General features: G+C 48.0%; 2 protein-coding genes across 4 annotated transcripts; both read left to right on the top strand.

Annotated features, from left to right (window-relative positions):
• The first annotated feature begins 866 nt into the window (after window positions 1-866).
• LOC143008375 (xaa-Arg dipeptidase-like) lies at window positions 867-3,209 on the top strand. Its single transcript, XM_076160105.1, has 7 exons — window positions 867-1,312; window positions 1,503-1,651; window positions 1,733-1,875; window positions 1,958-2,112; window positions 2,197-2,329; window positions 2,413-2,520; window positions 2,813-3,209. The coding sequence occupies exons 1-7, from the start codon at window positions 920-922 to the stop codon at window positions 2,992-2,994; spliced, it is 1,263 nt and encodes a 420-aa protein (XP_076016220.1). The 5' UTR covers window positions 867-919; the 3' UTR covers window positions 2,995-3,209.
• Window positions 3,210-4,494: 1,285 nt separating this feature from the next.
• LOC143008436 (sodium-dependent multivitamin transporter-like) lies at window positions 4,495-16,093 on the top strand. 3 transcript variants are annotated; one of them, XM_076160201.1, is made up of 18 exons: window positions 4,495-4,565; window positions 7,935-7,991; window positions 8,426-8,657; window positions 8,752-8,973; window positions 9,194-9,259; window positions 9,425-9,476; window positions 9,642-9,709; window positions 10,011-10,165; window positions 10,247-10,387; window positions 10,495-10,624; window positions 10,754-10,842; window positions 11,024-11,136; window positions 11,301-11,368; window positions 11,474-11,560; window positions 11,651-11,862; window positions 11,966-12,069; window positions 12,267-12,388; window positions 12,479-16,093. In XM_076160201.1, exons 3-18 carry the CDS (start codon window positions 8,532-8,534, stop codon window positions 12,680-12,682), a joined length of 1,959 nt encoding a protein of 652 aa, XP_076016316.1. In that variant the 5' UTR covers window positions 4,495-4,565; window positions 7,935-7,991; window positions 8,426-8,531; the 3' UTR covers window positions 12,683-16,093. The 3 variants fall into 3 exon arrangements, with proteins under 3 accessions (XP_076016316.1, XP_076016315.1, XP_076016317.1); XM_076160200.1 differs by having other exon boundaries at window positions 7,935-7,995; XM_076160202.1 differs by lacking the exons at window positions 4,495-4,565; window positions 7,935-7,991; window positions 8,426-8,657 and having other exon boundaries at window positions 8,903-8,973; window positions 9,116-9,259.
• Window positions 16,094-17,327: the final 1,234 nt, after the last annotated feature.

The following is a 17,327-nucleotide window of genomic DNA, read 5'->3' as shown; positions in this document are numbered from 1 at the left end:
GGCAGACACATCAACCGGGCCTACGAGTGGAACGAGTGGGAGCTCCGCCGGACAGCCGTCAGACAGGTGAGACACGTGACCTCTGGGGCTTTTTGATCTAATGTCTTTAATCTCATTTTGCAGCGCGTTCAATCTATCAATGTGATCGCAAATATGAATTATGTTTCGTCTATGTTCAGGCCAACTGTCGGACCAATAGGAAACGCTCCACCATGCAGACCAACCTGAGCCACATGAGGCGGGAGACCGTCAACCAGGCGTTCCCCCCCCGGGACATCGCCTGTCAGTCCGCCCGGGACGCCGGAACCAGCATGTCCACGCCGCTGGTGTACTTGTCCGAGCTGCGGGGACACAAAGTCAGCAGGGCGACCAAAACAGACCTGACTGTGGATGAAACGTTAAGTTTTGTTAGTAAATAAATCAATAAATACAACGCAACGAGAATGAAGGCGTAGTTTACTTTACAACTGCAGGTCTGAAAATATAGAACACGGAAAAAAACAAAAAGGGGAGCTTCTCTGGTTAATGCAGCGTTTATGAAATAGCTTTATTCAATTTAATTACAAAATACAAAACTAAATCAAAGTGTTAAACGACATTTTAAATTTAAATGATCAAATTCAATTACGATTAAATACAATTTGTTTATCGCAAATGTTTCATATTCTACACTTTATTTGACAGTATGATTCACAGTGTTTATTGAGTATTATTATTATATATATATATATATATATATATATATATATGATATATTTACTCATTTTATTTTTTTGAGTCAGAAGTAACGCTGCACAGGGGAAACGAGTTCAGCGTCTTTACTTTTTACCCCGAATGCAGTGCGAGCGCTTTGTGTCACGTGACTGATCAAAGCGTAAACAAACAAAAAGGGTCCCACCTGTAGTCTGAGCACAACAACATGATGTCTGCGGGGGCCGCGGAGGAGCTGAAGGAGCGGGCGGGCTGCTGCATCGACGCGGCCGCAGAAAAGCTCCACAGCCTCAGCAGGGACATCTGGAGCTGCCCGGAGCTGGCGTACGAGGAGAGGAAAGCCCACGACCGGCTGGTGGAGTTCTTCAGCCGGGAAGGGGGCTGGAAGGTGGACAGTCACTTCATACTACCGACTGCCTTCCGCGCCGTGTGGGGGCCGGGGAGCGGCGCGGTCAACGTGGGCTTCCTGTGCGAGTACGACGCTCTGCCGGGCATCGGGCACGGATGTGGGCACAACCTGATTGCGGAAGTCGGAGCTGCCGCGGCTCTGGGCCTGAGAGCGGCGGTAGAAAGCTCCAAAGAGCTCCATGACCGAGTTCAGGTAGGACAACAACACAGCCCAGCAGCTATATCGTTTACACAGAATATTAATGACAAAATGCATCTACTTTTCTTTATTTAACTTTATTGTCACTGCACACAGTTTCATGGCAAAGATAAACACAGTTTGCCACCAGCAACCACTTGTGTTGATTCAAAATGTGAGTTATTGAGTCTCAGGTTCTCCACAGGTGACGGTACTGGGGACCCCAGCAGAGGAGGCCGGTGGAGGTAAAATAGATATGTTAAAGGAAGGTGCATTTGAGGGTCTGGATGTGGTGTTCATGGCCCACCCCTCACAGGAAGATACCGCTTACCTGCCCTGTATAGCTGAACATGAGTATGTTTCACTACAGGAAGCAAATGATGTATTTCCAGCGAATACCAGAGAAATATTGTATGTTTGTTGTGTCGTTTCCAGTGTAACCATAAAGTATCGGGGCAAAGCCACTCACGCCTCAACCAACCCCTGGGACGGAATCAATGCGTTGGACGCGGCTGTGCTGTGCTACAACAACCTGTCTGTCCTCAGGCAACAGATGAAGCCCGATTGGAGAATTCATGGTGAGGAACTGACGCACCTGGACGCCTTTTGTGTGTTTGTAGATGCTCCCATTTCAGTGTGTGATCATGTGCTGTCATGCAGGCGTGATTAAGAATGGGGGATTAAAGCCAAACATCATCCCTGCCTACACTGAGCTGGAGTACTACATACGGACTCCCTCACGCGCCGAGCTTCCCACGTTTAAGGAAAAAGCTGAATTGTGTTTTAGAGCGGCTGCCATGGCAACTGGCTGTGAGGTGAGAAAACAAAAACAAAGATTTGGGAGCACGTGGAATCATTACATTGTCTTTTGTAATTTCCAATAACTGTCTCCCTCTCAGGTGGAAGTGGAATATGCAAGCAATATATTTGACAACATGTTGCGAAACCCCACGCTGGAGGAGCTGTACGACAGGAACGGCATAGCCCTGGGGATGGACATCATCTCAGGGGAAAACCTGATGGATAAAGCCGGTAAGGTTGATCTCAGCAGCTCTGAGAGGGGCATGGATAGAGGAAGGAGGTGATGGTTGATCTCTTGTTTCTGTCGCCCACAGGTTCCACAGACTTTGGCAACGTGTCCTTCGCTGTGCCGGGAATTCATTCATATTTCTACATCGGCTCTGACGCCTTCATCCACTCTGAGGAATACACTGTTGCTGCCGGTATGCACAACACGCACACGCCCCCCCCACACACACACACACATGCAGAACACACATTCACTATCAGCTGTAGAATATTTCAAGATATCTCAAAACCTGCACGTCAGATTGCTATGAAATGTGTTTGTATTCATGGCCCCAGAAGATGATTTCTGTTGATTTTAGTTTCCCTCTACAGCTTTCACTAGTGTCACCTTGAGGCCATTGAAGTCTGTGTATCAAAAAGCTGTATTTGTGTGAACCTTGCAGGCTTCATACGTAGACACATCTATATGTTTATGTCTCTCTGTAGGTGATGACAGAGCTCAGTTCTACACCCGGCGGACAGCGAAGGCTCTGGCCATGACGGCGCTGGACGTGCTGCTGCGTCCGGAGCTGCTGCAGAAGGTGAAGCAAGAGTTCGCCGAGGCCAAATTGAAGGAGGACGGGATGATGAAGGACAAACGGCACAAGCACGTGTCAGAAAGCATATAAGGTGGACGAGCCGCTGCTGCTTTCCACCAACAGACGCCTCACTTCTCTGATTCACGCAAACGCCAATGAAATATTCTGTGTACTATGTTTGAATAAACTGTGTGACTCCACATAACAATCATCATTTTGAAAGACAATTTGCTTGTTATACACAAGAGAAATGTTTCCTCAATTGTGCAATCATGTCTAAATTAAACATGAATTTGAAGTTCAAATAGTGTGTCTATAGTTTATTATTCCGAGGGAAATTATTGTGCAACAGTTACAGTGGAGAATGAAAAAAATTGACAATTGTCCATATAAGTGTAGCTCTCCATGGTTGGGGTGTTGTTTACAAGCCTGTGTGTATCCCATTTCACACACTGTGAGCTGCACAGGGACATGTTCTGCTACACTGACCTCATTTTGTCGTGTCACATTAACGACTGACCAACGTAATTTATATTTTTTCCATTAAAGGAAACAAGGTGCGTTTAAATTACACCTGTCAATACCAACAAGAGTGTATTTTACGTTCTGTGTCCCTGTTTATTCAAAGAGACACATGAGTCACCAGCTGGAGGAGTGGAAAGGGGGGAGGGGGGGGCACGGCGAACATTGCAGCTGCGCTTTGGTGGGTACACACAGGGACACATCAGTAATGGCGCCAGGGAAGCTCCGTGAACGTCACAGCTGTGCAAACCTTCAACCTCAATACTGTGACGTATAACCTGGACTGATGCAGTGGAGGATGTGCGTGTGATTGCAACCTAAACAAAACAGGTGAGCGCAGTGTGCACGGGTGATGTACAGGTTAGTTACATCACCAACCAAGAGACATGTCCATTGCTATGGTGATAGATTGTAACGCAGGTTGTGTCACGATTCGTAATCTTGATTGAGAGGAGATGATTTAATCCGTCATCATCTTATTTATGAATTCGATTGAACAATTCTGGTTTCAAACTCATTATCACTGAAAGAAATGTGGTGAAATAAAAATAAATATGCATCGATTTCGCGGGTCAATATTCGCCAACATGTAATCATTTACAGTTGAGGAAGCACGTGTAATGCTGCCTTCATGATTATCGGATATTATGCCATCACGACCAGGGTTTGCCAAACGCGACAAATAAGGGCTGAGACCTTGAAGGTTGGTGACATATATTGACGCAATTGAAATATAAAATCACGTGACATTAAATGACACCAAGAGATAACGATGTCATAAAAATTAAAGCGGAATTCACGTCTATTGTGATTGTGTTCTTCCTCTCTTGTTGAGTCACGACATGGTGACACCAATCTATGTTAAATAGGCTGCAATTATTCAAATATATGTTCGTATTTAATATTTTAAGAAAACTAATTGAGTGGTTGACGACGAATTGGACATTTTCTAGAACTGAACGGGTGAAACATACGGCTCTCTAGGACGAAAGGAGGTCCGAGCCGTAGTTGCCGTATTACCAGGAGCACTTGAACGCATCCGGTGTCAAGGAGAGAAGGCGGTCTGAAGTCCGTCATAGTGATGCGGACTGGAAACGTGTGTGTGTATGTGTATGTGTGTGTGACAGCGCGCCGAACAGGTACGAGCCTTTATTTCATATTAGTGTGCAAATTATCTTTTTACATGTTAGCGTGAATGTAGTGAGCCGGTGTCAAGTTCTACGGCGGACCGGTGAAGTTTGAGGGCGAAAGAAGCATGTTAGGTGATAACAGCATGTTAGGTTGAGAACTTGTCTGCCATTCATTCGGTAGTATGGCGGCGGTTGGTGGTTGGCGGATGTTTGTATGAACAGCTGGGTAAAAACTCGTACTGTTGCGTTCGCTGCCACCACGCTAACCGGCAGCCACGCTTTCAGACGGAAAGGTTCAAAAGCCGGTTTGGCTAGCTTACTACACACACACGCACACGCACACGCACACACACGCTGCTATGAATGACTTGCTTGCTTGTGGGAACTCATGACCCAGTATCTCATTTATCATCTTATTATCCAGTTACTATTCGGCAGCAAACCCGCGTGTTCTCATTTGACCTTGTTGACGTAGCCAAAGCGAAACTCACGTCATATTTGCATTGTAACGTTTGCTACGTCTAGCCGGTGGCAACATTTTGTGTAAATAGTTATTTAAACCCCCAATGGACATGGTTACTTAAAGTCCCTCAGTGATAACAGCAAATAGGTCATTTATTTTTCCTTTTGAGTGTGGAGCTTTATCTCTGCTGATCAGGAGACTTTCCTTCAGCGTATCGATAACTTCTCTATCTAATCTATGTCTATGATGAGAGTCGTCTGCCACCTTTACTCCATCCGTCTCTTGGTGTTCCCATTGTGGTTTTCCTCTGTGCAGGTTAGGGTTCAGCTTAATGATTACACACATCGCTGGCCTTTGAGGTTGCTGAGATACTCGCAAGCCAAGGGGCCCATGGGTGCACACACTCCAACCATGATGTCCTACTGTGCGCACATGCATTATTATGATGGATTAGAGTATAATATAGGCCCAGATAGACATATAGATATAGATGTATATCCCCCTGTGACCCTGCGTCCTCATCTCTGGACTATTTCTCCGTCCCTTCATCTTATATGTCATTATGCTTAACGTAAACCTGTTGTCCTCATGTGTGGACATTTTTCCCTGCCACCTAAAAACATGGCAGACCGGTAGAAATGTTACACAGTTATACTCTGTGTGTTCATATGTGACTTATGAGGTCATATGATAAAAATTATAAAATGCATACAAAAGAAATGTTCAGGTCCCAGGAGGCTATGACATCACTGTAATGACATCACTGTAATAACATAACAAAGGCTGTAAACATTCCACTGACTTCGGCGTGGAGGTGAGCTCATGCTGACTCAGCAGTTCTGACTGGGTTTCAGCTGCTGTGACAGAGACCCAGAAGAAGAAGTGTGATGTTTGGATTTGGATCATAGTTACATCATTATCACACACCTGAGTGCTGTCAGTAGCCTGTTTGTATCCCATCGTCCTCCACAAAACCATGGACTTGAGCTTGTAACAGCCTCTTAATAGAGTCACACACAGTGTTGCTGTGATGTGCTGTGTGTGGGTCAACATGTGTCAATCTTAAGAGCTGTTGTTACCGTGTTAGAAAACACATTGGAGATGATTTAGGCCAAGTGTGAAGCTGGCTGGAGTACAAACAGACTTCATCTCCATGCTGCCAAGAACAATAGTGTCTCCCTGGTGTTTATCCTAGAAACAACACACACACACAAACACACACACACTGCCTGCTGCTCTTCTGTTTGACATTGCACATCAAATAATGCTTGTGTCTGCATCAGTGTGTTTGTCTGCGGCCTGGACCTGAAAAGCCTTTGAGCGGTCTGATTCTTCTTCTGTGCCCTACAAAGCTCCGGCCTGCAGCTGCACACCTTCACACGCCGTGTTTTTCTCTCTCATCATTAAACGCTACCATTTTTATTTTCCACCATTGACACAGAGGAAGAAGGGGCTGTGGGGGAGGAAGAGCTCCCAGCGTAGCTCCTTATACCTCAACAATCATTGTCCCTGTGTTGCCAGGCAACTGCGGTCTCCCTGACCTTCCTGTGATGCTTAGTTATGATGACGATGATGACGATGATGCTCATTGACCCCACATTCACGCTCTTCATTGGTGTATTTAACAAGAGGGCAATGACCTCAGGATTTTAAGCATTAGAATATTTTTCCCGTAGCAAAGTCAGGTGTGTGTGCAAGCTGCAACCAGCTGCAAGACCCAGCAGTTGAGTGTGTAAATCAGTGCAGTAATGGATCAGGTCTAAGCTCCTCTGTTATGGAAACGTCTCAGCAGAGCTCATCATTAACCTACAGTAGAATGCAGACATGAATAGAGTTTCCTGTTTCTCCGTTTCAAACTGTAGCGGACTCGGGATAGGTCAGAGGTCATGGTGCAGAGCCATGAGCAGGGGATGTAATCGGGTCAGACGGCCGGAGCTCGATCAGCCTCGCTCAGGAAGATCACAGACGCGCCTGCCATCCCAGAACACGACTCCCGTTTGACAGACGCGATCGCACAGCCACACTCCCGCACGACCACCGCCTCGGAGAGAGAGAGAGAGAGAGAGAGAGAGTGAGGGCTCTTTTGGTTCCTACTTGAAGTTGCCTTTAGCCTCCCGTGGTCATTTGACACCGTTGCCTCTCGCTGCCATTTCCAGCAGGCAGACTGGTGAAAGTTTAACGTGGCGCTCTGACATGAAAGCCGTCCTTGAGCCAGAACAGCGTGTTAATCACCAGCCTTCCTCCCCGCATTTTCCCAGGACGCCCAGGAATTCCGCCCGCCGACCTTTTGAGAAAGTCCTTTAACTTTTTTGCGCTGGCTCAGTCGCTCTGGTGTCCGCGCACACACACACACACACACACACACACTCACATGCTTTTAACGCAACACTCGTGATGCTCGTCTCTTGACCTTTGGGATTATTTTACCGCAGCCTAAGAGATAAAGGAGCAGAACGACAGATTCCTGCTATCGGCCCAAAGTTGTTAAAGACGCAGTAAAGTCACGCCACCGGAGCTTTACGGGTTCAGAGGTCGACGCAGACGAAGGCGTAACAATACAAGAATTACACTCATAGAAAGTGAGAAGGCTGTCAGATGAACCTGCTGTGTGTTCTGAGTCTTTACTAGGCCGAGCCCCGAACACACACATCCCCCCCCGGGGCGCAAACTGTGTGTGTGTGTCTCCTGTAAAAACACCAAACAAGCTCAGGTTGTGTTTAGGTAAAGTATTCAGTGTGGAGCAGAGAGTGTGTTCAGGATGGATCACACTCACGTTGGAGGTTTGAACGGAACAATATTGTGATAAGCGGAGTTCTCACAGGCGAGGGCGCTGGAGTCGGTGGAGTCAGTGGGCGGGGCTTGTAGGGTCCGGTCCTCCTAACCTGCTGATTTCTCCTTCTCATTTTCCTCTGCAGTGCCTTTGAGCAATCAGCTTATCTCCTGTGAGCCCAGCAGCAGCAGCCTTCATCTAAGTAGGTAAGTCCTGGCTTTGAACCTTGGCTGAATCTTTGTTTCCACCAGGATTAGGAGGAATAATTGCTACTTTCTTTGGTCGTCAGTTGCTTCATTTTTTTAAGTAAAGTGTGTGTTTGTTCCATCTGGTGCTCTGGCGATGAGAAGGACTCAGATTTGACTCAATTAGTCAGCTTCATTCTTTCTTTCTTGGTAATTTGTGTCCAACTGTTTCACTTCCTCTTTCATACCGGAGTTCCTCGTACATTCACTTCTCTTCAGTTCAATGTTTGGACATAATTTAACCCCAAATCATTTTATATCACTTCAATCCCCAAACCATCACATCAGACCCAATGTCTCAGTCTCAGTCTCTAGTTCATTTGGTCCCACATGGTCTTGATGCTTTATGTTGATGAATCTTTAACCTTTAACCTCCCTCCTCCTCCCCCAGGTGTAAGTGAGTGACCGTATGCGGAAGCACTTTTTCTGACGTTGCGTTCAACCCGAGGCCGTGCTTCCTGCAGCTTTCGCCCCCTCCCTCCCCCTCCAGCGGCATCATGGGGGACGTAGTCCAGATGCACTTCACCACGGTGGACTACGTCATCTTCGCCCTGCTGCTGGTGGCCTCAGCCGGCATCGGCCTGTTTTACGCCTTCAGCGGCGGGCGCCAGCGCACGACACAGGTGGGGCGCCGACGTCACGGCCGGCGGGTTCTCAAGCTGAGGGGAGGACGCCCTGCTTTCATGTGTTGACGTTGACGTTTTTTCCTCGCCGCAGGAGTTCTTGATGGCCGACAGATCCATGAGCTGCCTGCCCGTATCCCTGTCCCTGCTCGCCACGTTCCAGTCGGCGGTGGCCATCCTGGGAGCGCCGTCGGAAATCTACACGTACGGCACGCAGTACTGGTTCCTGGGCTGCTCCTACTTCCTGGGCCTGCTCATCCCCGCCCATGTATTCATACCCGTCTTCTATAGGCTGAGGCTGTCCAGCGCCTACGAGGTACACACACACACACACACACACACACACACACACACACACACACACACACACACACACACACACACACACACACACACAAGCACGGCAGTAAAGGCTAATAAGTGTCCATGTTTTTAAATTCCCTCTTATCTTTTGGAAGGTTTAAGATGACATTTCCATGACGTTCCTAACCCAGACCTGTTTTGTCCTCGTCTGTCCTCGTCTGTCCTCTCCTCAGTATCTGGAGCTGCGCTTCAACAAGACGGTCCGCATATGTGGGACCGTGACCTTCATATTTCAGATGGTATCTTGATGTTCTCATTGTTTTTGCCACTTTCAGGGCTGAATGTCGAATCTGAGTCAACTGTTTTGTTCAGGATGAATTTGTTGCCTTTCTGCTTGTGACCCCTTTATGAGGTCAAATGTCAGCAGCAGCCGAGCGCCTCATGTGATTTTCTGCCCCCTGCAGGTCGTCTACATGGGCGTGGTCCTGTACGCTCCGGCTCTGGCTCTCAACGCAGGTAAATAACTCCGTGGCTCCTTCTCTGTCCGGTCACATCTCACTACATCTGTGACATTTCTGACCCTTGAGATTCAGTTTGGACCGAGTTTAAATCAAAGAGACGAGTGCAGTGGACTGTGTTCTTTTCTTTTGCTAATGTCTTCATTACGTTTTTCATTTGCAGTGACTGGTTTTGACCTGTGGGGGGCAGTGCTAGCCATGGGATTGGTGTGCACGTTATATACAACTCTGGTGAGCTGCTGAAGTCTTTGTTCTGGAGTTTGTCCCTCACAGCCTAGGAACCAACCACTGTCCCCGCTTCTGCTAACGTCTCCCTCAGTTCAGTTTAGTCTCCGCCCCTTCGTTTGTGTCTTTGTGTCTTCAGTTCTTGTCCCTCTCCCTGCTGAAGCTCCTTTTCCCATCTGTTCCTCCATCGTCCAGTCTCATACAGATCCTAATGTTTTTTGTAATTTGAAGCTGCTATCGTAAGCTGCCCGTGTAAGTCATCGCCACGGTGATTAGAATATAAAACCGCCGCCTCTGTCCTCTCCAGGGCGGTCTGAAGGCCGTGATGTGGACGGACGTGTTTCAGACCGTGGTGATGTTTGCGGGCCAGTTGGCGGTGATCGTGGTGGGGACCAGCAAGGCGGGAGGCATCGGCGAGGTCTGGAGGAAAGCGTGCAACGGCAGCCGCATCGCCGGATTAGAGTGAGTGATCGTTCCCCCCACCCGTCTGTAAAACAAACCCACCTGTCTCACCTGTGTGTCGCTCTCTCTGCCCCCGTCCAGCCTGAACCCCGACCCGCTGGAGCGCCACACTTTCTGGACGCTGGGTGTGGGCGGAGTCTTCCTGATGCTGGCGCTGTACGGGGTCAACCAGGCCCAGGTCCAGAGATACCTCAGCTCCCGTACGGAAAGAGAAGCCGTCATGTCAGTACCGGCCGTCGCTCAGCTGCTTCGTACAATAACAAAATAAACTGCTGCCCTTGTGATGTGGAAGTCTTGTGATGTAGTCTTAACCCCTGGTGTCCCTGCAGGTCGTGTTACGTGGTGTTCCCGTGCCAACAGATCGTTCTGTGTCTGGGCTGCCTGATGGGCCTGGTCATGTACGCCCGCTACGGAGAGGATAGTCCTCTGGATAAGGGCTACGTGGAAACCAACGACCAGGTGAGACGTCACCTGCTCAGAGTCAGCTTTGTTGAAATAAAGGAAATGGTTTCAATCTTCAGACGTTTTGTGCTGTCGTGAGTTGTTGGGATCTGTTTTGTCTCTGTAATACTGAGCTTTGTCCTGCAGATGGTGCTGTACTTTGTCATGGACGTTTTCAGGGACCTGCCTGGGCTCTCGGGGCTTTTTGTGGCCTGCCTCTTCAGCGGAGCCCTCAGGTAAAACGTCTCCTCCAGCCGGGACTGAGCAGAATAATTAGGCAAATGTTTGTTTTCCTGATGTTTGTGATTTACGATCCGCCGCTTCAGCCCAGCAGGTGTCTGGATAATGTGTGTGTGTGTGTGTGTGTGTATAGGTGCTGTGTGTTGTTTATAAGCTGTTGTGTTTCTCTCCCTGCAGCACCATTTCATCAGCGTTCAACTCGTTGGCAACGGTCACACTGGAGGATCTGATCAAGCCTCACTTTCCACACATGACAGAAGCCAAAGCCACGCTGCTGTCAAAGGGACTTGGTGTGTGTGTGTGTGTGTGTGTGTGTGTGTTGCACCTTTAGTCTCACTCAATGCAATCAATGGTTCACAAACAAAAGTACAGTAAGAGTGTGTGTGTCTGTGAGTGCGTGTGTGTGTTTGTGTGTGTGTGTGTGTGCTCATTACTGTGGTGTTCTGTCTCACAGCATTGGCCTACGGGCTGGTGTGTCTGGCGATGGCGTACGTGGCCTCACTCATGGGTTCCGTGCTGCAGGTAAGTGTTCACACGTACATGAAGAAGAAGAACATGGAGATACAGATATCAAACCTCCCTGCTGTCTCTTCCTCTGTGACCCCTGACCTCCTCCCCCTCACCCAGGCAGCCTTCAGTATCTTCGGGATGGTGGGCGGTCCTCTGCTGGGCCTCTTCTGTCTGGGGATGTTCTTCCCCTGGGCCAACTCCACCGTGAGTCCTTTTTTCTTCATTATCCTCCTACGGTTGCCATGGCAGTAACACACGCTAAGCACCCTCCGTCTCCGTCCTCTCCCACCTCAGGGTGCCGTGGTGGGCTTAGTCACCGGCCTCGCCATGGCCTTCTGGATCGGCATCGGCAATTTCGTGATGCGCATGTCTGTCCCTGTCCCTTTGCCGCCTCTCAACGCCACCGCCCTACCGCTGCTCGGCAACATGACCACCGCCCTACCACTGCTCGGCAACATGACCACCGCCATCATGACGACGCTCGGCCCCGTCACAACTAGGCCGAGGTACAGCGAACGACACGTCCAGACAGTTTGCCACCAGAGGGCGGCAGATGTTTCCTTGTCTGTGTGTTGATGTTTCCTCCCTCTTCTTCTCTTCCTCCTTCAGGCGGACAGGTGTGGAGGCCATATACTCCTTATCTTACATGTGGTACAGTGCCCACAACTCAGCCACTGTCGTAGTGGTAGGCCTGCTGGTCAGCCTGCTAACAGGTAGACACACACACACACACACACACACACACACACACACACACACACACACACACACACACACACACACACACATTCCTTTTCTGGGCTATGACTGTAAGCTGAATATACACCTCTGTGGCTCTCCAGATGCTTGGAGCTCATTTCTTCTTCTTCTCTCCACACTGACACTGGGAGCTGTGTTGTCTGATTGACAGGACCCATGAAGGAGAAGGACCTGACCCCCGGCACGGTGTTCCCCGTCCTCGGCACACTCCTCTTCTTCCTTCCGGAGCGCTACAAGGAGAAGCTGTGCTGTGTCACTCCCCTGGCCTACAAGGTAAAACTTGTGTTTACAACCGGCAGTGGCGTCCCGTTCCCCCGCCGCGTTTGCTTTAACTTTAAGATTTGTGTTGATGTTCCCGAGCAGCCTAACCCGGTGGACACACAGCTGTACCAGAAGGCCCAGAAAGACAGCAACGGAGTGCCGTTCTGCAAAGAGGACACGGTGACGGAGGACAAAGAGGCGGAGAGCGAGAAGGCGCAGACGGAGGAAGAGGACGACGAGGAGGCGGGGTGTCCGCTGCCGTCGCACCTGCTGAAGGGTCACACGGTCCAGGAGACGGCTTTGTGAAGCTCCACTTCTTCTTCTTCCCCTTCTCTTCCTTCTGCACACAGCGAGCACGCGCGTCTGCACACTCTTTACCCAACTAGGGAACAGAGAACTGTAAGGATACTCTTCCTGTGTGTGTGCGAGTGTGCGTGTGTACGTGTGTGTGTGTGTGTGTGTGTGTCCGGAGCTTTTAAATGTTTGTCCTTTACTTATATGTTGGAGTTTTGTCCCAAAAGTCTACATTTTGCAACGCTGTAAGCATTTGTTTAGGATGGTGGCGAAGGCTAAAGAACGTGTTGTTGGGAAGGGGTGGAGCCTACTGGAACCCACAGACTCTGGAAGTTCATTCCCAGGCTGGAATTCTGCTCCCACATCCCAAATGTTGGAAATCAGAAGGTGTAAGTGGAGAGGAAGAGGAGCGACGGTGAGAGTCTCAGGAGCTTTAATGCACACGGAGCTCATTCAGGTAGTTATTAGACGTGAGTTTGTGAGACTGATGACTTTTCTAGAGCAGATGGAAGTAGATCAAATAGAATGCCACTCAATCTGTAAGAGAAGGTAAAGTATAAAGACAATACTGATATTTAAATGTAGCTGCTGCTGTAGATGTAGAACACAAAAACAAACAGCCTGTGGACAAGATGGTTTCCACGGCGACCAGTTAGATGGAGCACAATTATTACAGCTACGGCGGTTCCATATTGACATCTTAAGTTTACTTCATGCGGTCTATGGAGGATTTGAATTTTGCCATTGCGTGTCTGTGTCGCGCCCCGTTGTAAACGCACAACAGCACGACCAGACCCACACCTCACATCTGTCCATCAGCGTATCCATCTTCTACTCAAACCTCCCATGAACTAAAGTGCCTCATTTCATTGCCGGGTGACTTAGATGTTGACGTTTCTCCGTTAGATGTGGGGGACCTGCTTTGGTTTGGTGCGGTGCGGTGATGTCACAGTTACAGCTCAGTGTTAGAAGCGTAGAACCTTCCTGTGTCGCCACGGGTTCACCCCTGAGACCGCCGGCCTGCTTAAAGCACAACAACACAGCTGGCAATCCAAGAGAGACGCCGCCGCCACAGACCTCACTGGACCTTTAGCTCCGTCTCACTAAACAAACCTATGAGTTTATCATCTTAAGTATTATTTCTCTTTCTGTTCAAGCATCTTTCTAGGTCTTTATCTTTTTCTAAATTTGGATCCATGTGTTTCAGTGCCAGCTTGTGAGACTTTTCATTTTACACTTTGTACTTATTTTGTGAAATTCTGCTGCACAAAACGTTTTCTTAACTCTTTGTGCAAACATCTGCATCGTCAACACGGTCATTTTTTGGAATTATTGAATTCTTGGCCACCTGTCCTTGGCATCTCTTCCTGCCATCTCCGCCATCGTGAGAGCAGAGATGTGCCTCTGTGTGTGTGTGTGTCTGTGTGTGTGTGTGTGTTGGTGCTGTTGTACCATGGCCTGATAATGGACTTGGCTGTGTTTTCCCATGTGACTTACTATGGTTTGTAGCCTGGAAATCTTACACTAGTTTTGCCTTCTACACTTGCTCCCAAAGAGTTAATTGAACTTAAAAACCTCTTCTCCTCGACACACACAGAGTTCAGTAAGTTCTAGTTGTACTGTATATACACACATGTATATAGGCTGAGGTATACTGGGGGTTAAGCGCCCTGTGTCTTATACTTCACACAGTCCTACTGCTAGATTTCAGATTCTTCATCGTACAAGTACAATGAAGTGCGTCTGGCAGCAGTGTGTTAGTCGCCTTTATGTTCTCCAGTGCAGCTTCTAGGCCTTCACAGTGGCTCAGACCTGTTAGGACTGTGGAGCAGATCCCCCTCTGTTCAGATGCTACACCATGTAAGCACCGGTCCATTACTGAAGCAGAGACGTGTGTGATGTCATCGTAAACCTTTGAGATGCCTATATTTATCCAAAGCATATAGAATATGATTTTTTTTTGATTTGTACCTACAGAACATTGCTGTATATTTGAGATCATATTGTATATTTTTGTAATTTCACATAAAGCCTACACACATTTCATGAAGTGAAATGTGCAATTCTATATGCAAGAGCCATGGAATGTGCCGGTCGGTGAATGCGGGGCAGAATATGGCAGCTGGCTCCTCTCAGATGACATCATCCTAACATGACCTCACCTCCACCTGCAGCTCCACACAGTCACGTGTTTAGCGCCTTAAACGCAGCGGCGGCAGCATCACGTGGTGAAGGCTGGATGCTCATCACACAGCTGTATGTAGCGTCGATGCTGCGGCGGCGGCGCCATATTCTCGCCCCGAACATTCACAAACTGTTGAAAAAAACATTCGAATGGCTCCCTAAAAACATTTTGTAGTCGTTTTTTAAATTGCATCCTGTGACAAATGCGTACTCGGGACAAACCTTGTTTTATTTATGATTGCATTGTGTTGAATCCTTCATACCTGAAATTACTTGAAGTGTGTGCCTGTAGTGTTACCCTAGCGACGAAACCTTTGATACGCCCCGGAGATTAAATACGATGTTAATGTTGTCCTTTTATTGACCTTTAATGTAGCACTGTGACTTTAATGAACGCTAACATACATAGTGAAGGTCAGCAGGCGGTACAGTGGAGCCTTTACCTTTTAGTTCTGTTGAATATCAAGAAGAGAAACCACATCCTTGAAGATTTAAATACAGTTCTGAAGTTAAAGAGTGGCACTTAGTAATTTCCTGTGATAATAAATATATATTATTATATTCATTATCCTGTTTGTTCTTCCATTCACAAGAATTTCTATCCAGAATGCATTCCAAAAAAACAAACAAAGCCCCACCTAAGCACTGCAGCCTGCGTGGCTCCTCTGCTTGGCCGTGCCTTCATACAAACCTCTGTGATGTGATGACGTCGCTTTTCTTTTAACGCTTTAGTTGTTTTCTCTCCATGATGTCTTCTCTGATGGTTTATTTTTGTTTTTCTGCATGGAGTCCAGGAGTCACGGCTGCTATGTGAGCTCTCCCCCAAATCTCTCTGTCCAGACCTCCAGCAGGCGGGTGGAGTCTGGCTGAGTCTGGCTGAAGACCCAAAGGGTTCAGTTTATCGCTTAAGCTCAAGGATTCCTGTTTGTAACGGATCCCAGAGCAGGTGAAGGAAGAAAACGTGTCCAACTTTACTGCAAATACGCCAAATCTCCATCCAAAACGTCATGGAAACCCCATGTTTGATCTTTTTTGTCGTTTCTTTGACACACGGCTTCCTCTTACCCATCAAGTGTTGCTCTCTGTGTCATGATGGGTTGAAAGGTCCTAAGTGAAAGTCTCCTGATGTGTTTTTCCTTTTTCCCTGATGTTGAATGTTTGAATGTACAACAATTAGATTCATGAGGTTGATGTACTTTAACTGAGATCAAATTATTAAAGTGATGACAAACTCCATAACTTCTCTGAGGTGTTTGCTTTGAGTACAAACCTAAGAACAAACATCAACATCCAAAGTAAACTCACTGAGGGTCTGTGTGTAATTGTTTTAATTGTTATCTCCCAGTTTGTCTCCATAGAGGGCAGTAGATGGCTGATGAGCATACACACACACACACAACCCCTCATCCTGCATGTAAACTCAACTTTATCTAAATTCCCAAACAAATCTATTACAAATTATTGCTTTCTGTATTCACTTGGATTTGTGGCACCATCCTCTTCCTCCCTATTCCTCCTTTTCTTCATCTCCTCTTAAGGACTTCTCTCCTCCATCCATCCTCCTCTGTCTTTATTTCCTTTTGTCATCCATCTCTCTCTCTGCCGCTCCCCTCTTCATCCTTCTCTCTCCCGGTCATCATCCTCCTCCTCCTCCTCTTCGCTGTCATCCCTTTCACTCGAGACTTCCACCCGGTTCCCAGTGAAGGCCCGGGCCAAAGCGGGGGGGAGTGTGGCCACAGAGCTCCATAAATCCAGCCTGCGATCAGTGTGTACCGACCGTAATGAGCCCAGATAGCGGAGGTATGCTTGATTATCTGCCTAACATGAGTGGATGAGGGGCAGACGGCCGGGACGCAGCCTCGCCTCAGGCAGCGCCGGGGACATCAACAGCTTTTTACATCTTTACATGGAAAACATGGGTGAGCGCACATCAACACACACACACACACACACACAACCACACACACAGTTTAAAGGCAGCCTCAGGGCCTTCAGATGGAGGTCCTCCCTTATGTTGCACCTGTGAGGAAACTGCTCATGTCACATGTCTCAGTCTGTGTTTGGAGCAAACAATGATGCAATAAAGAAGCCTTAGGTTAAAAACACAACAAAGGAGCCTCTCTCCTTTAATCTGGTCCAAAGTAAACGCAGCGTGATGAGGGAATACGAGTTCATATCATCACGCTGCATATCTTTTCCTCTCAGTCATTCCCACGTTCTCACACCTCCACGTATACGCTCGGCTGCACAACCTTCAAAAGCTTCACTTCTGAATTCCACGTTTTTAAAAAAAGTAGATGTGTTGGATGTAGATGGATGCTTTTGGATTCCACGTGTCTCTCTACCAAACCAGCATCTGGCGTCCCCTCTCCTCTGGTAACCTCTCCCTCTCTCTCGCTCTCTGCCTGAGTAGTCAAGACTCCAAATTAGTCATCGCTACGTACGGGAAATGGGGGCAGCCTCCCCTCCGGAG

This window comes from Genypterus blacodes, unplaced genomic scaffold, assembly GCF_046128005.1.
Source record: "Genypterus blacodes isolate CSIRO-AG114 ecotype Tasmania unplaced genomic scaffold, CSIRO-AGI_Gbla_v1 ptg000104l_1, whole genome shotgun sequence".
Classification (NCBI taxonomy): domain Eukaryota; kingdom Metazoa; phylum Chordata; class Actinopteri; order Ophidiiformes; family Ophidiidae; genus Genypterus; species Genypterus blacodes.
Note: the sequence above shows the minus strand (reverse complement) of the source record. Positions and strands in the feature narration are given on the sequence as shown.